Raw genomic sequence first — 22,127 nt, 5'->3', positions numbered from 1 at the left:
TACCATACTACAGTTCTATTCACAGTTCTATTTTATTACAGAAAAATGCACTGGGAATATCAGCCAAGGGAAGAAGCACATAGGATAGAGTCTATCAGGGTTCCAAACGCGGAATTTCCAGTCAAGCAAATAATGTATTTGTTTATAGGAGTTTGGCAATCATCATATTATTTCCATTGCTTGGATACTTGAGGAACACCAAGATGAAGGTCTTTGATGCTAAATCTTATTCTTACAGATGTATGTCTTTGCAGCCTCGCACCTATCTGCCCAAAGACCAGTGGATTGTAGAAAACCACAGTTAGGGTTAGAATTTTCTAAAACACTGATGCTGTAAGGAAGAAAAGTGAATAAACTTGTTATCAACCCACAGAAAGGAAAGGTACATGGAATAAAATAGAATAATCTCTTACAAATGGGTAATGATATTTCTTAAAAATAACAAATTATTTTTGCAAATACTGACTGCTTTATTTTAAAATCTACTTGTGTCAGCATTGTGTCAGCAATGTCCTTTACTTTTTATATATTTCACGTTTAGTTATATTTCTTATCTGAGTTGTCTGTTTGTTTAGTATTTATACTTTTATTTAGCTTCTTTCAGAAAAACTTACTTATTTTTGAAAATGGAACCATTTATCCAAGACCAATCATGACTTGTACTTTTGCGAGTGAGACCAATCCATGAAGAAAGTAAGAAGGACTTCAATAATGCCTGTTGCAACACAAAATCCTGCTTTAACAACCATTATGAACACTTTTATCACTTTTAAATGCTGGCAATACTTTGTTCTGCTTCATCTTTAATTTTCCAAACAGTGTGAAGAACTAGATTCTAATATGTAAAATACAGTAAAATTGAAAATCACAGTACATATTGTGAAATATTTTTCTATATTTGTTAGCTTTTGGTTCAAGAGTAACTATTTAAATATTAATACTTACCAGTTTAATTCTTCTAGTTTAACCAATTTTTAAAAAAATCATTTACTTGAGAGATCTTAAGATCTTATAACAATCCATACATAAATTGTATCAAGAACATTTATACATAAGTTGCCATCATCATTTTCAAAACGTTTTCTTTTCACTTGAGTCCATGATATCAGCTCCTCTTTTTCCTCTCTCCCCCACCTTCCCACCCTGTAAACCCTTGATAAATTAGAAAACATTATTGTTTTCTTATCTATTCTTACACCATCGGTTGTCTCCCTTCACCCAGATTTCTTTTGTCCGTCCCCCTGGGGGTGGGTAGGTGGTTATACATCGACGATCATTATGATTAGTTTCCCCTTGCTCCCCGTTCTCCCACCCCCTTCCTGCTATCCTCAGTGTCCCTACCCTGTGACGGTTCCCTAGGGTTCATGTGTCCTGGATTCCGTGTCGAGACCTCTAATCTGTACCAGTGAACACGCTCAATCTAGTCAGATTTGTAAGGTAGAACTGGGGTCATGAGTGGCAGGAGGAAGAACTAAAAAACCAGAGGAAGGTGTTTTAGTTGTGTGTTTCATCAGTGCTTTCTTGCACCCTGGCTGGCGCATCCCTTCATTATGACCCTTCTGTGAGGGGATAGCCAATTGTCTATAGAGGGCCATTGGGTCTCCACTCTGACCCTACTTGTTCAGGTTGAAATGGCTGTTTTGGGTCTTCTGATGCTTGATACCTGATTCCATTGACACCTCATGATCACAAGGATTTGTTTGCTTAATCCATGTTGGTTTTGTTGCTTCCCTGCTAGATGGCTACTTCTTTAACTTTGAGTCTTTAAGACCCAAGGTGCTATATCTTCTAATAATTGGGTACCATCTGCTTTCTTCACCACCTTTGCTTATTTATCCATTTTGACTTCAGTGATCGTGTCAGGAAGGTGAGCCTCACAGAATGCGAGGTCATTAGAATAAAGTGTTCTTGTTTTGAGGGAGAACTTCAGTAGATGCCCAATATCCATCTGCTACCTATATACATAACACAGAAACATATCTCCATAGAGCTATAGCTCTGTTGTTATATATTAATACATTTACATATCTACCTGCCTCTATTTGTACCTCTATAAATGTCTTTCGCCATAACTAATGTTTTAATGTTCCTGTAATGTAAAACTTACCGAGTCTCCAAACAGTGAGCATAATAAGAGCTTAAATGCGTTTCTGAATACCGTGACATTCTTCTCTACAAAAATGCATATTTTTCTATCTTACTCCTCAGACTTTTTCTTGTAAAGGAATTTAAAGGTTGCCACTAGTAGATATTTAACTTGGAGACCATTGTCTTTTCTGAGATCTACACTGCACTATTTTTTAATTTAATTCATCATCCTTGTAGATTTAATGCTGAAAGACGGTCACACACACAGATGAATATGTAGTAGTGCACTATTTTTTCTTCAGTTTAAAAGGGGAAATCAATACATTTTCAGATGTTGTAAAAGTAATATATTTTGTCCATAGCAAACCTACTAATGAAGATTGGCTAAGAAACTTCCTCAAATAGAAACGTAGAATTTTGAGGCATCAGGGAATAGAACAGAAATATGAATACATACAATAGGTTAATCTTCTCCTCATTATTTTCCTAAATATATGGAATATGTTAAAGAAGGGTTATGATACCATCTGAAAATATCATCAATAATATTTCAAAGTAGAGAAGGTCCGGATGTCGTTCTGACACATAGTGACCCTACAGGAGCAAGCAGAATTGCCCTGTAGAGTTTCCAGGTTGGGATATCTAAATAAGATGAGGAAGCTAACTACCTCCCCCTTTTCATCTTGAGAATTCCCAGTGATTTCAGTTAGTAGCAGAGGTTACTCACTGTGAAAGGACGTGTATGGAAGTGGTGTTCACCCTTCAAGGAAAATGCAAAACCTATAGTACTAGAAGTTAACAAATTCATTTGCATACCAACCCCTGATTACAAAAAGAGATAGTAAAAAAACACCAAAAATTATATGAAATCCTGAAAATGTACAAATTACCCAGATTTAAGCAACAAACAGAAATGTCCGGATAGCACATAAAAAACAACAAATAAAAAGAGGAACAATAAGTAAAGGAAGCAATCTAAAAAAATCACAGATTAAAGCACAAAGTTAAGCTCCATATAATTTTAGTACTATACTGTTGTCCTAAAGAATGTTACTACCGGCAGAACCTAGATGAGGCAAACAGTCTTATTCTTACAAAAGCATGTTTGTTTACCATTAGACTCCGCCAATCAAAAACATAAAGATTCAGTGACATTCAGAGCATCTAATATTATTAGGTTCTATTACTGTTATTAGGTCTTTTCCAACCGATAGTAATCATATATAATAACAAATGAAACCCTGTCCAGTCCTGTGCCATCCTCACAATTGTCCTATGTGTGAGTCCATTGTTGCGGCCACATGTCAATCAATCTCAGCAAGGTTCTTCCAGTGTTTTGCAGCCCCCCTTTTATGAATATGTAATGCTTCCAATCTTATTCTATTGGGGTTAGAAAAATAGTCTGCATTACATTATCCTCTAAATTTTGTTGCTTTATGATCTTTTAAAAATATATATTATATTGTTCTAGAACTCTTGTAACAATCCATACATCAATTGTATCAAATACATCTGTACATATGTTGTCATCATTATTTTCTGGACATTTATTTTCTATTGAGTCCGCGCTGTTGGCTCCCTCCATGCTTGTAGCTCCTTAATAAATTATAAATTATTATAATTTTTTTATCTTACACTGACCAGTTTATCTTCCCCCACTTTCTGTTTCCCTTCCCCCATGCGGGGGCAGTGTGGTTATATATCGATCATCGTGATCTGTTTGTTTCCCATTCCTCCCTTGCACTCTCAACCTTTGCCCTCCCCTCCTGGTGTCACTGCTCACATTCCTGTGTCCTGAGCTCTCATGTTTTATCCAACCCTGTGCTTATGCTCTGGTCTAGCCCGCAGTGAAAGGCAGTAAGAGGGTCATGACAGTGGGGGGTGAGGAAGACTCAAGGAACCAGAGGAGTATGGTGTGTTTCATCAGTGCTTTATTGCACCCTGATTGACTCGTCCATTTCCTGTGACCCCTCTGTGAAGGATGTCCCATCATCTGCAGATGGGTTTGGGGTCTCTGCTCTGAAACACCTCATTCTCAACCATGTTTGTTTGTTTGTTTGGGGGTCTTCTGATGCCTATTAAATGGTCCTGGTGACACCTTACGAATGCACAGCTGGTGTGCTTCTTTCACGGGGGCTTGAGTGAGTACAGTAAAAAGAAAATGTTCTAAATATGATTGTGGCAAAGATTATACTGCTCTTCTTGATATAATTGAACTATTGAATTGTATGATATGTGGACTAAGGGCCAATAAAATTGTTTTAAAGCAAAAACAAACAAACAATAAAAGTAATTCCTCTAATAAGGAGTCTTAAAGATGCCCCCGAGGAAACGAAGGGAATGACTTGGATCACAGCTTCTTCTAAAGTCAGAGCTTAATTCCATTTTAATCCTGTAACAGAGAACTCCTTCCAAAATGGAATCATAGCCACAAGCATAGCTTCCAATTATAATACATCTCATAAGGACTATGGCTTGAGGGACCATATTAATTGATTACATCTTACTTTTGTAGGTTGTTGAAGTAATTGAAAAGACCTTATCCTCTCATCCTTAGTGAGCAAAATAACTTCTCTTTTTAACACTTAAAAGGAGACATTTGTAGTCAATTTGTCCCATGCAATATGTTCTTTGACTTATTGACTATTACTTTCATGGACATGGGTTATTGATCTAAATAGAAGATAATTGATGAAACTTTGCATTTCTTCAACATTATCATGAGGGCTTTTGTTTCTGCTTTGGTAATTTCAATTTCTTTCCTATTCTCTTGTAATTATACCATAAGCTGTAGCATTTGACCTTCAGCAGTTAAGTGCTTTTAACCTTTACTTTTAGCAAGCAAGACTATGTGGTCTGGATGCCACAGATTATTAAGAAATGTTTCTCCAATCCTGCTGCTGATTTTCCCCCACATCAGTTCAGCATCTCAGATAAACTTTCCATCATGAAAATTGAGTATAAGGAAGGATACTCCAATTCTTCTACAAAACGTTTCCAAATTTGAACCCAGTAGACTTTATTGTGGATCCAATTAAAATGAAACCATTGACAACTTGTCTTTTCAACATTTAGCATGATGTTGCTTACTAGTACAGTACTGAGGGTTTTGTTTTCTTTATCGCTCTGACATTCATCAGAATTTTTCAAGTGTTATGTGCTGATCACAAGTTCCTAATGTGCCTTCCTCCATACCTGATGCCGTCTTCTTCTTTGTATAATCCAGCTTCTTGAATCACTTGCTTTGAACAAAAAGGTTTGATCCATTTGACAACATGATGCAATCCTGGCACACTCCTTCTTGATTTTGAACCATTCCATAATCGCTTGTTCCATTTGAATGGTTGTCTCTTGATTTAGGAATTGAATCCACATGAGCACATTGGCATGATCTTAAAATTCCTTTTTTCACAATGTTATCAAAAAATTTGTTTTAATCAATGTATTTCTATGCCTTTGAATAATAAATAATGTACAGATAAATATCTCTGAGTGATTTCTGATTTCAGAGATTCAGAAAAAAGATCTTTGAGGTATTTCTAAGAATCTGCTTAGGTCAATATCTATGTAATATCAGTTATGTTAGCTTTTGTTCTATCTTCCTGTTTAACTCTGACTTATATTTCTGCAGTTTCCTGTCCATTAAATAGTGCATTCATTTTTAATTAACCCAAAGAACTTTACCTGAATGTACTATTAATGATATTATTCAAAATTAATTCAGACTTGGGCTCACTTTTGTTTCATATGGGCACAGATAGGGATCTCTTGCGTCCATTATCCAGGTAATTGTCTCCCGAATGTTTTGACGTTGATGAGTGAGCACTACATTTGTTGAAATATTTCAGTTGTTATTCTGTCAATTCCTGAACTCTTGTTTTTTCTAATGGTTTTAGGGAGGCTTGGATTTCTTCCTTCAGTACTTCTGGTTCATAATTAGTTGCTATCTTCTGAAATGTGTGAATGTTGACCAATTATTTTTGGTACAGTGACTCTACATATTCCTTTCAGAGTCTCTTGATGCTTCCTGCTTTATTCCACCCCTTCTGCATAGACTTTAATGTCAGGAGCCATGAGGCCCGGCCATTACTTGGAATTCATTAGCCTGAGCTCTGGGTATTCTTCTACCCCAGCCTACAGCGCTGCAGCTGTAAAGCTTGAGCAAACAAGGTGTGATGCTCTTTAGATAAGCACCTGTGTCCTGCTTCCCTTTGATTGGGCAAAAGATTGTCCTCGCCTGTGCTTGATTTGCATAAACATGCCACTCCATGGCTTTCCTGGTTGAAGACTGTAAGCCGTTACTGACTCACGGGCAGGGCGCGCTCCCCTGAACTCCATGATTGGCCTGTTGCCAAAGTAGCCTAATTTGCATGTGCGGCGGATGCTTACTCCCTTGCTGGCCTATATAAGCTGTAACTCTTTGTTCATTAAACAAGACTTGATCAGGATACTGCCTTGTCTTCATTCTCCATGCCTCTTGTCTCCCCTCCCCCAAATTCCCACTCTCTCCCCAGGATGCACATTGAAGTTCCTGCGGGACAGGACACTTTAATATTTTACTTTGACTTGAATTCTCCTTTTGTTTTTTCATCTTGAGAGGTGGCAAGTGTTGTTTCCCCTTGATTTTGCAATCCAAAATCATTGCATATTTTACTACAATATTTTGTTGTCTCAACTTACCCTTTGAATCACATTATTCCTGTCATCTAGTCAGTCGTAATCTGAATGTGCAGTTGAAGTTTGTCTACCCTGGGTCACTCTGTGGTATTTGAAATAACACTGGTGTCATGTAAAGCACTATACTAATACCCAAACCATCATTTCACAACACACTGACATTGGAGTAGTGGATACAGCCGCTACCCAGTAATAAAAGCAGAGCAAGGACAGAAAGCACAACATTCCTCTAGTTCTTTAATGCTTCTCCCCCACCCCGCCTCTATCCTGAGCCCAGTTCTACCTTACAAATCTGACTAGCCCAGAGAATGCACACTGGACAGATAAGAGCTCTTGACACACAGAATCCTGGACAGTTAAACATCTCAGGAACACTAATAGGAGTAGCAATACCATGAGGGAAGGGGGGTAGGGGAGTAATGAAGATGGATAAAGGAGGAAAGGACACCGGGGGGTGAACACAGAGACATGGGTGGAGGAAGACATTGGATGTTGTAAGATAGAAAAGTAATAATAAGTTATAATTTATCAAAGGTTCATGAGGGTGGGAGGGTTAGGGAAGGAGGGAAAAGGAGGACCTGATATCAAGGGTTCAAATAAAAATAAAATGTTTGGAATATGATGAAGGCGACGTATGTACAAATGTGCTTGATACAGTTGAGCTCTAGATAGTTATAAGAGCTGTAAGATCAGCCAATAAGATGATTTATAGTAAAACAAAAACTACTACAAAAACCAAAACTCTTGAAACAAACGACAGGAGTATGAATCCACAAAAAGTTATGTAAAATGAAATAAATCAGAAAAAATGCTAAACATTTCATTGACTAAAAATTCTGGAAAATGCAACTAAACAATGATGATATCAAATAGTTGATAATAACTAAGACTAGGCAAAAGGCTGGAATAAGACTAGTATTGAAATATTTTTACTGTATTAGTTATATTTATTATCTAAGGAGATGGTTTTTCAGATGTCTTGATATATCAAAACTAATGAAATTATATGATACAATTATGTTCAGTTTATTTTATTTCAAGTATTCTTCAAAAATTGATTCTAAAGAGAATCAATAAGTTTCTAAATCTCCTTATTGTAATGGAATTATTTTCAAATACCAACATCCTATAAACCCAGTGACAAAATCATTACAGCTTTAATCTCACATAGGTAAATAAGAGAAAATCATGTCCTGTCTATTCAATTTTGAAATGCACTTTTTTATGGTGAAAAAAAATTTAAAAAAACCAAAAAACTAGATTATATTGTAATGGAAGAAATGCAATTGTCATATTCATAGATGATTCAATTTTACAGTGTAGCACAGAAAGTACCGTGCAATACCAGAAGACTAAACAGATTTGTCTCTGAAACAACGCACCCAGAGTGGCTCCTTAGAAGCAAGGATGGTGCGGCTTTGTCTCACTTACATTGGACATCTTATAAGAAGAGACCCGTTTCCGGAGAAGTCCATCATGCTTTTTAAAGTAGAAGGTCAGAGAAAACTAGATAAAAGCTGCGTGAGGTGGAGTGATGAGGTGACTGTACCACTGGGCTCCAGGACAACAATTGCAAGGAAGCCACGAGAGGGGACGGTGGTTCCTTCCCTTGCGTGCAGGCTCTCTGCAAGCTGGACTGACCAGATGGCTCCTCACAATAGAAAACCTCCCGGGCATTTTCAGGTAACTTCTTAGAATTATTCAGTGCTTAGATAGATTTCTAGGTACAAAGTCATTGTACACAATTCATTTGATATTAGATCATCAGAAAGGGAAACATGAAAGACAATCAGAGATAAAAAGTATTCAAGACTTCTATTCAAAACCATGATAAGATTGAAAAGATAATCTCATGCTAACCCAAACCATTTTCTCTTCCACAGAGTCAGTGACGACTGATAGCGACCCATAGGACAAGGTGGAACTGCCCCTGGGAGTTCCTGAGATGGTAACTGGTTAAGGAGCGGAAAGCCTGTCTTTCTCCTGTGGAGCGTCTGGAGATTTTGAACTTCAGACCACTCAGGTTAAATCCCAATGCTAACTTCTACTCCACCAAGCTCATGATAAGATATAATACTCTTAAAATGAGAGTTTCTACCAATTAATCTATTGATTAAGTGTAACTTAAATATTAAGTAACCACGTATTTTTATAATATGCATACAAATATACGTAGACAGGGATGTTAATCAATTTTAAAGAATACCAACTTTGGACTGAAGAAATTAAAAAGTGAAGTAAATAGTGGACAGAAACATAAAATTAGACACACAATGTCCTTGTGTTACGACAAAGATGGCACAGAGAGGAATGGAAAGATAGACTTTGCCCTTAGCAACCCAGCACTTACCCCCGGTGTCACCAATCCTCCTTCCAGTAGATGCAATGCCAATTAGAGGAAGTTAAAAACTATGAACACCACTCAGCCTCTCAAAACATCAAATTCCAGTAGATTGCACAGAAAATGTAAATGGTTAACATAGTCAAAAGTTTTTAAAATAGAAAATGAATTAATAAAATGAGTAATTAATAGTGACAGTCATTCAAAGCACCTAACAACAGCAATAGACAGTGTCCACGTGGTTCAGACAGAGGATGCTGCAGTTCAATCGCTCTCCGATACATAATGCCATGAGCTGGGCTGCCATGGATGCACTGTGTCCTTTAAAGGACACCAACCTGACTAAACATGGGAGACACGGGGAAAAAGAAACCTTCTCAACCTACAAAATCAAGAGAGATCTCGGAGGAAAAAGACTGATAATCCCGGAGGCAAAATATTCAAGACACATGGACAGGCACTTTATAAACTTAGATACAGTAACAGTTAATAGCATTTAACTGCGTATTATACATTTTCTTTATTGTTATTATGAAACACATATTGAATGCATTTGAAGTGTTCAAGCTAATAGTCATAAGGAAAATGGACAATTATATGGATGGACCCTGAAAACACAGTGTCAGTTGAGGTGAGTGAACACTAAGTAGTTCATAGGGTAAAAGTCCATTTATGTAAGTTTGCAAAGTAGGCAAATCTCTTCTTTAACATGCACAGGAAACCTAGCATGTCAGTAATATTATAACATGTTAGTAACAGGATAAACATATATTGTATAATTAAATATTTTATATGCATTTGTTTTGGCATGTTATATCTTTTAGTAAAAGTATTAAAATGTTTGATATCTTACCATTTCTTCATCATTTTCTATAATAAGTAGACTGGATTTCTTGGAAGCACAGGCCATCCGGCTCTCAGTCCAGTTTTTCTTTTCAGTGCTAATGTTATAGCAATGGTTGGAGTAGGAAAACCAATCCTCCATACAACCATCACAATGAGATGCTGTAGAAGATGAGGAATTTACATCATGAGAAACAATCTACATTAAAAGATCAATCAAGATAGTTACATAGCCTAGATATGAATCTCATAACACTACCTATAAAAATAAAACACGCATTCATAGAAAAGTGTCCACCTACCCCATTATTCATGTACTGTCAAAGTAAATAGTCTATGCTATCTGTACCTGTCCAGAACATCACTGAGGAATTCTACTTTATTAGAATAATGAACTTATGTCCCTTATATCTAGCTGTTGTTGCTTTTTATGACGTGCTTAAACCTGATTTTAAACTCATAGCAACCCCACCTGACACAGTTTCACTTCCTCATGAGATGCCCCAGGCCGCCATCCTTATAGAAGTAGGAGAAAGTCTCAAACAAATCAATAGAAGAATACAGCAACTTTAAAAGAAATATTCTTCTAAATTTTGAATAACAATGACCTCATATGATGTATATTTACAAAAATATATTGTTATATTTAGATAGTTATAAATGTCTCATTATTTACTCATGGTCTACAATACAGATAAAGTTTAATCTATCAGATTTAAAGAAATTATTTTAGCACAAAAAATTGATAAAATATTAAAGTTATTTGGGAAATTGTTTTCACCACTTAATAGACAAGTGTTAGCATCATATGAACTTTTTTTGTTTTGTTTTTTATGAATCATTTCATTAGGGGCCCTTGCAGCTCTAAAAATAATCCATACATCAATTGCATCAAGCACATTTGTATCATGATATAATATTAGTCTATGCAAACTTTAAAAATTATTTCTTACTTTTCTGAGTATTGTTTTTCTCCAATATTCCACCAGCTAAAAAGATAAAAGTAATCACCATAGAGGTTATCATTCTTGAATAAATCATGATGGTTTTATATCCTGTTCTATATTTTTATATTATGATAATGTAACTTAAAATAGTTTACCAATAAAAATGGATAAATTAATAAACATATTTGGTAAAACATTTGAACAGCCTAAAAGACCAATGCTACCATTTCTTCCACTATTTAATGACTTTTAACAGTTAATTTTTATTTCTCAGTAAATGTTTTTGTTCTCTCAATGAATGGTTTTGAAGTATGACAAGCATGTACCCATGTGCATGGACACACATGTAATACAAATATTTATAATTAAAATCAGTACTTTGTACAATCATTCTATTACTGACCCTTTTGAAAAATTTAGAATAACTCTTCCATGTTTAGTCCACATTGATGGGACAGCCTTTGTTTGATGAGTTTTAAAGATGTGACAAACATATGATGCAAATACACTAAACTGAGAGATCTACTCCCTAATTTAAGGATACATATTAAGGCACTTTTCAAGATTTAAAAGAAATATTCTCTTACAATATGTCGGAATTGTATGAGGAGTTCTGATTTTCACAACTAGTACACCGGCCATCAAGACAATGCAGATGATTCCCAAAATTCCCGCAGTGAGCTTCTCTGGAGGCGATGGAGATGTAGAGACAGAGAAATGGAAGCCTTGAGAAAGAGCAAATGCATCAATGTTTCGCAAGTGTGTAAACAAGAGATTTGAGATTTGAGATGCTCGCAGAATCATATCATTGACACAGCATTCTCCATTATAATTTTTTAACATCTATTATTTATTTACAATTTAGTCCATTTAAAAACATACTTAAATTCAGGATATACCACAGTCTTATTAGTAAAGTGATAGCTGGAGTTGCTTGTAAAAGTTTAAAAGTGCCCAAACTATGAAACTTCAGATTTCACGGAGAATAAGATATCTATACATAGGGTCCAATCCTGAACAAAAACTATTCTTCCTTTGCCCTTAATTTGAATATCCTTGCTCCGTGTCCAATTTTCACACTTTCCTCACATTTTTTTTGCAGTAGAACTCTACTCCATAATGGAGTTAAGACGCGATTAAATATTTTACCTCTGCAGTGGAAATTCTTCTTATTGTTTTCATGATCTTGACAAGTATTCTGAAGATTTAACTCCACGTAAGTTATTTCCTGCACAGTGGTTGAAATGGGTGCATTAGCATCCTTAGGTTTCTTTTGCTGCTTTTTTGAGCTCTTGGTCAGATTCAGTTCTGAGTACAATATAGCTTGATTATTCATCTCTGTAGCTGAGGCGGGCCAAGCTCGGTGTTCTTCCCTCAACCCTGCCTAAGAAGCACATGAATGTAATGCGTATCACAAGATCAACGCAGGGAAGGCAAGACAAGGGTCAGTGCTCACTTGGCGGCTCAGAACATAAGGTTCTGGTTCTAATTCAATTTAAGAGACTTCCCTAAATGTCTCCTATTGTAATAAATGGTTTTTTAAAAGATTTTCTGCATTTGATAAAATTTTATTGGTTAGAAGATTAAAAGTAATTAATTACCAAGTAATAAACCTATTCAAAATGTTTACTTAGTTTATTACAAAATATTTATTTTAAAAATGTTCCTCCTTAGTCCAATTCCACATAAACGTTTTAAAATAAACTATAAAAATATTCCAAACTAATACCTGTGTTTAAAATTAAAATGCTTTATTTGAAGGGAAAAGATTAATCAAAGGAGGAAAATTTTGTTATACCGTAATGACTAAAGACTGAATGCTCTAAAGAAGTGGGAATTGGAAAATTAGCACCATAATAATTAATAGCACTAAATTATCTTCAATTAACTTTTTATTTATTAATATAATAAAGTCGTATATGTTTTTTCTTACAAATTAATAAGTGGAGGATTCTGAGACATTGTTACATATTTAAGGAAATATGTTTCAGAGAAAGTATGTGATTCAATAAATTTATCCATAACCTAACAACATTGGAAACAATATTTTATACTTTATGAAAAATATATTTCTAATGCAATAATATTGAAATTCATTTTATTTCTAAAATACATGATCAAAATGGATAAATAGAAGTGCATACCATTTATGGAAGAACAATGTCAATTCTAACTCCCAGAAATACATTGCCACAGTCTGACCTTGGTTTCAAAGTGCTATAATCCAATAATGTTAAATTAATAACTTTCTCAGTGGACTCTAGAGTTACCAAGATCAAGAACTGAATAATTCTGACTCTGAAACTAACAATGTGCAACCTTTAGAAAGATATTGAAAGTCTAGCAATAGAGTCTCATCATAAAAAGTGATAGTAAAAATACATACAATGAAATGCAGTAACTACTAATCTTTCCACCCAGACATTATACAACTTGAACTGTGTTACTTTTATTTCTGCCATAGTTTCTTATTATTGCATCTGCTCTGTAATAGGTAAAACTTGTAATATAATCCCTTAGGCAGCATACTCATATTAATGTGTTTTACCCCAATGTTTTGTTATATTTCCTATCCTCTTGGTGTTTAATAGTAACTTTATATTTGCATTTTCTGTAAACTAATATACCCTTTTAAAAAACTGGGTACCTAATCTAAGTAAGTAAATGAAAAATTATATTTGGCTTTGAATCATTTTTTTCAAATTTTAAAGAATATAATAATTATACAAAGACTCTCTTTGATCCAGTTTTTAAAACTGGAGAATCAAGTATTCATTTTCATGATACATAGAGGATTTCACTTTAAATTGTGATAATTAACAACCCTCAATATATGTGTGTGCATACTAGACTTATTCACCGTATGAATTAAAAAATGCGCCAAAATATTTTTAGTTTGAGGCTTACTTTTTACCCTAATTCAACTGTTCTGCAGTGATTTTATTGTACAGTAATAGTACCTCCGCTGCATCAGACACTGCATTTGCCAACTCTCACAAAATAGACAATCTAGAAATTTGAGGGAATGGTACGTACCTTCTGTGAGTTGGGAAGCCTTGAATTCAGTAACGTGGAGACTTTTTAAATGTCCTGCAATGCCCACTAGATAGCCGGGTAATAAAAGGCAAAAATCCAAAAATATAAATATAGTTAAAAAAAAGAATGTGCTCTTCACACCCTTCTGTGAAGGCTCAGAGTGAGGCAAGAGATAAAAAGCAGATGGCTCTTAATGTTTGAACAGGAAATTCTCATATTTGAAATTCTCACATTTCACTATTTTAAGTCAGTTTATGTCATCACACAGCTCCGGAACATAGAAGGTATTGACTTCCTATTAAAAAGACAGAGTAGATCTTTAAACCTGTCTTAGAGTGTCACCTTTTAAAGGGCTTTTGATAAACTGTTTTCATAATGTACAAAATTTTGCATAAAGGAGGTTTGACCACACATACATTTTGCATGTTTCCATTTCACCACAACTATTACATTTAGGGCAAGTTTACAATATTTTAGATGTTTTCATCCTACATTTAGACTACGTTACAGGACTGTGGCACTGCCTTCTTCGTTTCTGCATATTATACCCGAAGTGCCTCAGCGCACAGCTGAATAGCTGTAGTCTTGCAGTCCTTAGAGCAGTGTTACTGTGCACACGTGGATCACTAGGAGGTGGAATGAGCGTAATGGAAACCCACAATGACAATTATATTTTCAGATACTAAATTAAAAAATTTATAAAAGGAGCCTTCAAAATGTGAGGAAATATTCCAATATCAAATCCCATTATTCCACACTTTCTGAAGCTCCATCAAATGTATACATGTTCATGTGCATTTTTATATTTATTAGTTATTAATTTAATTTCTATTGAGTATATTGTACCTTTTAAAACTAAATAACCTTCCTCCTGTCCTCTTTTTATTATGCGCATTATATCATTTAAAAAATAAATTATTCCACAATGACAATTAGTAAAATTTAATTTCCTTTACATTGAAATAATTATGTTTACTATTCCTATTGTAAGTCACTTGTTGTCCTCTATTAAGTAGTGTTATATATCTTCCTTTTTACATATGCACTAATATGGGTTGGTTCGTCTACTATTTATACTTAACAAAATCCTTACTCAGAAACTTTAATGTTATGATAAACTTACTAAGATATTTGGGAGCATTTTAAATTTACTCCATAGGATATAACTGTGTGTAAGCATCTGTGAGTACATATGAAAGTGGCAGAACCCGTGTCCAAAGAAGACTTTCCAGGATTTGTAAGGACTTAATCCTTAAACTAATTAGACAAACTTTGGGTAGTTTCAAACTGTTAGGCAGCTTAGCCTAGGGAACTGGGAAGTCCATGTACGCATGCCCAGGAGAGCCAGCAGAGTACAAAGCTGGATTTTCCCGCCGGTGGGTGCAGATAGGCATTACACCTGGAGCAGCCCACCTGGGCCAGGTGACTGCTATTCAGCCAATGGGAGCGACTTGGGGTCATTCACCACGCCTCCCCCAGGAACTCTTGAAAAGGCAGGGACCAAGAAGGAGCGGGGTCTTACTTGGTCATCTTCATGGGAGGAGAGAGATCCTTGCGTGACCCGGGGCAGTCTCTGCCAGGCCGCATGGTCAAAGGAATCCTATGGGTGCCACGTAAAACCTGATGCTTCTTTCAACTCTCATTAAATTCACTTGGATCACGAGCCTGGCTTCTGCGTGAAATCTTTCTGGCATGCAGCCAAGGACTGAGGCTGAAATCTAGCCAGGAGAGTGAGACCTTACAAAACCATCCAGACTTTCCTATGCAGACAGACATAAAGACCTATTTTGGAAAGGCCAGAGCATTGAAAACTCTAGGGTCAGGGTGACTGCCCTAATGTCATCACAGTCCAGTAGGCACAATTGTACAGCAATAATAACTAAAGATTATAGTAAAGTCATAGAGAATAAGAGATAGAAAAGAGAGAGAAATAATGGAGTCAGACACATTTCATAGTAGCAGTGCTCACCTCAGCCCCGTTTGTGGTTCATATGGAGAGCGAGAGCGAGAGCGAGAGCGAGAGCGAGAGCGAGAGCGAGAGCGAGAGCGAGAGCGAGAGCGAGAGCGAGAGCGAGAGCGAGAGCGAGAGCGAGAGCGAGAGCGAGAGCGAGAGCGAGAGCGAGAGCGAGAGCGAGAGCGAGAGCGAGAGCGAGAGCGAGAGCGAGAGCGAGAGCGAGAGCGAGAGCGAGAGCGAGAGCGAGAGCGAGAGCGAGAGCGAGAGCGAGAGCGAGAGCGAGAGCGAGAGCGAGAGCGAGAGCGAGAGCGAGAGCGAGAGCGAGAGCGAGAGCGAGAGCGAGAGCGAGAGCGAGAGCGAGAGCGAGAGCGAGAGCGAGAGCGAGAGCGAGAGCGAGAGCGAGAGCGAGAGCGAGAGCGAGAGCGAGAGCGAGAGCGAGAGCGAGAGCGAGAGCGAGAGCGAGAGCGAGAGCGAGAGCGAGAGCGAGAGCGAGAGCGAGAGCGAGAGCGAGAGCGAGAGCGAGAGCGAGAGCGAGAGCGAGAGCGAGAGCGAGAGCGAGAGCGCACTATTTAATCAAGACTTTTATACTCTCTGGGGACATGCAAGCCCCCTAATTTCAGGTGAAGACCTATGTCACAGGGAAGGACTATGCTATAGATAATACAGTAATGGAAGGGGGTGGTCTAGGGGCATACATGCACTAGGAAGTTGAGGTATTGGGGGCACACATTTGGCAAGATGGGCGGATCCTAGATTCAGAGGGCAGCCTACCTTGGATGTTACTGAGCCTGTTTGACCTGTTCCTTGCTCAACTGATAGAGACTACTATCCTTAAGGTGTGAACTCCACCTACAGGAACCAAATCCATGACTGCAAACCACTAGACACGTAGCCCATTGTCCTAACAGCAGGGAGCAGGGCCTACAGGATGTCTCTAGCATCTGACCTCACCCCATATGCTGGCAAAAAGCCCCTGATATTTGGCATGTCTTTGGGGGAGATAAAGTTAGGAAAAGTCACTTTATAATCCCGCAATGGAGAATACAGGAGGTCACCTTAAATTGGGATTAACTTGATGGGAATTAACAGCAAGTGTCCAACAACAGATGGCTAAGTTGCAGTTCAGTTCCAAGTAAATGCATCTTTCAAATATTGCTATGAATGTAAGATAATACATAATAAAACGATAACTTTTCAGTACTTTTTATTGAAACGAAATTACAACCAATTCTCAATAAAAGAAACATCTAAGCATCTTCCTAAATATAGAAATTTATGTCATACGGTGTTTATTGTACACACAAGGAAATAAGAGTTGAAAAGCAAAAGTAGTTGCTCTCTATATATGCATCAATTATATTTTGAATGTATATTTATCTATCATAAAATCCTAGTAATATAGATTCTACCCTAAAAATTCATATTTGTATTTGAGTTTGAGAAATGGATGTAGCATAGCAACAAGTCCTTAAAAATGTGGACAGTATTTTCATTGTTGGTGAAGATGTGAAGATACTCATTTTTTAGGATTGAAGATATGAAAAGGGAGTGCTTTAAAGTGTAGAACACCACTATCAGAATATATAAACACATTGAATTAATATGATTCATATAGAAAAGAACAATAAATATATTTATTCCCCTAAACATAATAAAACAAAGACAATATGCATATATATAATGCAAATAAAACAAAATAGCAAGTGATAGAGCTTAAATGCAATGAAAGATAATTACATGAAATATTAACAGCATTTTTTTAGATCAAACATCGAGAATGTTTGCATTAAAAATAAGAAATATTTAGTTTAATGAAAAACACCTTCATGTGTATAAATGAAAAATTAAAGTTCAATGATATTTTAAAATATCATGCAATGAAAATGTTAAATGGTTGTCATGTTATAAGGTAAAATGTGATACTGGAAATGAAAAGATATGTCTCACAATGGTTGACTATCCAAATCACTAATAGTATGATTTTAAATTTGCATATAACAAATGATTGTAATGGATAATATATGTGTATATAATATCTGTAAAATGTTGAATGTAGAAATTAAAGAAGTAACCCTTATGGGTGGAATTTTAACCTCTCTCTCACTTTGATCCCTGGACCCTGAGATTAAGGAGTTCCATCAGTGTTGTTATGAGCTGCCTGAAGCAGGTTCTGACTCAGAACGAAACCCTGCCTGTTCCTGAGCCTTCCGCACAGATGCTCCTGTTTGAGCTGATTATTGGAGTCTCGTGAAAGACTTAAATTGTATAATTAATACAAATATTACTCATGCAACATCCAGACACAAAATGCACAGAATTTAATTTAAATTACATGAAGAACAGTTTCCAAAATATACAGTATACTTCCATTTTATAATATAAATATTAAATATATACAACTGTATACATTTAAAATGTATAGAAAAATTGGGCTTATAGAATTATGGCATTCAACATATTTAAATTAAATGAAAGAAATGGAAATTTAAAATTCAGTTTCTCCTTCAAAACCCTACATTATAAGTACAAATCATGTTCTCTTGAAACAGTCTTCAAATTTTGGTCACAAGAATTCCAAATTGTCCAGATCATGACTTTAGGGTGCAGGACTTGAGATCTCCCAACAGAATTCACATTGGACAATAATCGATACCCTTGAGGAATGAAAAGTTATATCTCCATGATGAAAAAGAACATGATTTGAAAAAAAAAATCTTTGGCCTTTTTCTCACTGATGCAGTTTTGCATTTTCTTAAACCTTTGTGTGAAGTCCATCTTGTGTTCTTCTAGAAAATCTGTGAGGAGTAAGTTGGGCCACTGGTCAATAGTGAAGGAGAGTCAGCAACAGCAGCCATTGCTAAGCAGGGATTTCAGTGTACATAATTTTTAAGTTGATTTTCTTTCTTCCAGACAGAGCAGGACTTCTCCTTTGGTGGGATTTCTTTGGTAGTTTTGGTAGGAAGTATTTCTAGGCTTTTACCAAAGGATCTATGACCTAGATCCTCCCTGACAATGTAATTTTTAAAAAACATTTTATTAGGGGCTCTTACAACTCTTATCACAAGCCATACATATACATACATCAATTGTATAAAGCACATCCGTACATTCTTTGCCCTCATTATTTTCAAAGAATTTGCTCTCCACTTAAGCCCTTTGCATCAGGTCCTCTTCCCCCCCCTTCCCACTCCCCCCTCCCTCATGAACCCTTGATAATTTATAGATTATTATTTTGTCATATCTTGCCCTATCTGGTGTCTCCCTTCACCCTCTTTTCTGTTGTCCGGCCCCCAGAGAGGGGGTCACATGTAGATCCTTGTAATCAGTTCCCCCTTTCCTAACCACTCACCCTCTACTCTCCCAGTATCGCCCCTCACCCCCTGGTTCCGAAGGTATCACCCACCCTGGATTCCCTGTGCCTCCAGCTCCTATATGCACCAGTGTACAACCTCTGCTCTATCCAGACTTGCAAGGTAGAATTTGGATCATGGTAGTTGGGGGGGAGGAAGCATCTAGGATCTGGGGGAAAGCTGTATTCTTCATCGGTGTTACATCGCACCCTTACTGACTCATCTCCTCCCCTAGACGCCTCTGTGAGGGGGTCTCCAGTGGCCGACAAATGGGCTTTGAGTCTCCACTCTGCACTTTCCCCTTCATTCACTATAGTAAGATTTTTTTTTTTGATGATGCCTTATCCCTGATCCCTTTAGGTACCTCATTTTAACATAAAAGTCTTGGCAGTTTTATTCAGATTCAATAGCCAAAGTCTAGAAATAACTCAAAATTCCTTCAGTTGTGAAATGTTAACAATCTTTGTTATATCCATACTACAGAATAATACTTATTATTGAAGAAACAAACTGGATACTTGTGTCTCAGTGGGATTATGCTAAGCTCCCCCCATATATAATCGTTTCATTGACATATCGCACCCATTCCAATATATCCATTCACATACAATTCTGTTGTTCAGTCCCCTCAAGAGGGGTTATACAATCATCAATGCTATCAGCTCTCCATCTCCCCATGCTGCCGACCCCATTTCTTGTACCTTCATGGAACCATTACTTCTATTACTGTTTCTGAATGTGTTAGTCAGGGTTCTCTAGAGAGACAAACCAGATTGCTAATACTTTTATAAAGAGAGAGAGATAGATACATAGATAACACAATAAATGAATTGTTAAACTATATACATATATATATATATATATAATACAAGAAATGAACAGTTAAATTATAAAGCAGTACAAATGGCTCAGTGCTACTCACTCCATGAGACAGTTGTGAGACACTGGCAGTCCTTCAAGTCTTGAGGGCCTCCAAGTAGTCCTCTGTAGAGAGAGCTAGGCTACCCCTCACAGGTAGCAAACAGCAAGGCAGGTCACCAACCATCAGTCCCCAGCTCCAGAGATGTACATTCCAATTCTCTGGTGAGTCAAGTCTTAAATGGACCTCAAATTAAAGCGACACAGTCCACAGGTTATGTGTCTCACAGGTAGTTGCAAATTGAGGCGCAGAACAAGCAAGGGAGCCACACACTGGTCTGATGTTGAAAGAGCGAGAGACAAGAAAGGCGAGGTTCACCGAGTCATTTATCTTTCCACCCTTCCCACATGTGATTATCGGCCAGGCTGGCACAATAAACTAACTATCTCAGTCATATACCTTAACTTTCATGTACTGAACAACTTACATATACAAATGAGCATGCACAAAATTAACATGATTAACAAGGTAAAACAAATCAATTATTTTCATCTTAAGGGGAGGGAAGATTGAAAAGTAAAGGATATTTATGTGGTTCATCTGTGCCATACGGCACCCTGGAGTTATCATCCCTTCCATATGGCCCTCCTGTCTAATTACCTTGCATGTGAGTTTGGGTCTCTATTGCATCCAGGCCCCTTGGTTTCGTGATTTTGAGGATCTGATACTTCTTCCTATCAACACCTCATGATCACCCAGGCTAGTGTACTTCTTCCATGAGGACTTTGTTGCTTCCTTGTTAGATGGCTGATTGATTAAATTACAAGCCTTAAAGACCTCAGATTCTATACTTGCTTTCTTCACCACATTTGCTTATGCACCCATTTTGTCTTCAGAGATCATGTCAGGAAGGTGAGTATCATACAATGCCACATTGTCAAAACCATTCTTGTACTGAGGCAAGATTTAGGATGACACCCACAGTCCATCTAGTTCCTTGTATATATATATATATATATATATATATATATATATATATATATATATATATATATATATATATATATATATATATATATATATATATATATATATATATATTTCTATCCAACAGTTATGCTTACCCATTATTCCCATTTGAATAATTCCTCAGATACAATTTAGTTGTTCAAAGATGTCCACAGAAAGTGGCTCCCCTCTATGCTCACCCACCTCCTGCCTCCCAGGAATATCGGCCCGTGTCTGTCTCTGTACGGTGCTTATCCTGAATTTCATGTTTAGATAAACACCCAAACAGACAAACATACAATTAGTGCCTAGTCTAATAATAATGACACGGAGCAGATAAATATCTCTATGTCAAAGCAAAGGACATGATAGAAATCATCAGCCCAATCCCCATTTCTTTCAGAGTTACTTATATCAGGTTCTGCTTGTCTAACACTCTAAAAAAATAAAAAATTGTTTCAAACTACAAAGAGTTTTCTTGTTTCATCAATGCAATACTGCATCCCACCTTCACCATCCGTTCCAGAAGATTCCTTTAAGAATAATCATCCATCGACCCGCAAATGGGTCCCTGGCTCTGCCTACACCCCACCCCTGCACGTGGAGAAGTTTGCATGTTTGCAGACCACTGGCATTTCCCTCTGTTGATACTCAGGAATTTAACATGCAGCGCACTGCTTTATGTTGCACCCAGCTGATTCTTTAGAAGCCCGATTATTTGAGGGCTAGGCCCTGTCGGCCTCCTTCACCACACGTGCTAACACACACTTTTAGTAATCCACAATCGCGTCCCAAGTGAGGGCATCCCATAAGACCACATTACTATGATAGCAGTCAGGGACGGAGCTGTCTAGTGCTGCCCCCTCTCCCTCCCAGGTAAGCCTATTGCCTGCAGTGTGGCCTCCTTGTGAATAATCCACAACCAGTTCAGATGGGGTACCAACAGCTGCCACCCAAGACAGAAGGTTATGTTATGCATTCTGCGGTGACATCGTGGTTTCACGCACAATCCTGGTCTGCTGCA

General features: G+C 37.0%; 1 protein-coding gene across 1 annotated transcript; it reads right to left on the bottom strand.

Annotated features, from left to right (window-relative positions):
* Positions 1-219: 219 nt before the first annotated feature.
* LOC142451618 (NKG2-A/NKG2-B type II integral membrane protein-like) lies at positions 220-12,232 on the bottom strand. The gene is made up of 5 exons (XM_075553342.1): positions 12,046-12,232; positions 11,484-11,582; positions 9,960-10,111; positions 615-733; positions 220-331 (listed from the first exon to the last, which is right to left on the bottom strand). The coding sequence occupies exons 1-5, from the start codon at positions 12,230-12,232 to the stop codon at positions 220-222; spliced, it is 669 nt and encodes a 222-aa protein (XP_075409457.1).
* Between the last annotated feature and the right edge of the window lie 9,895 nt (positions 12,233-22,127).

Source organism: Tenrec ecaudatus, chromosome 6 (genome assembly GCF_050624435.1).
Source record: "Tenrec ecaudatus isolate mTenEca1 chromosome 6, mTenEca1.hap1, whole genome shotgun sequence".
In the NCBI taxonomy this organism is placed as follows: Eukaryota; Metazoa; Chordata; class Mammalia; order Afrosoricida; family Tenrecidae; genus Tenrec; species Tenrec ecaudatus.
The sequence above is the reverse complement of the archived record's forward strand: the minus strand, read 5'-3'. Positions and strand labels throughout refer to the sequence as shown.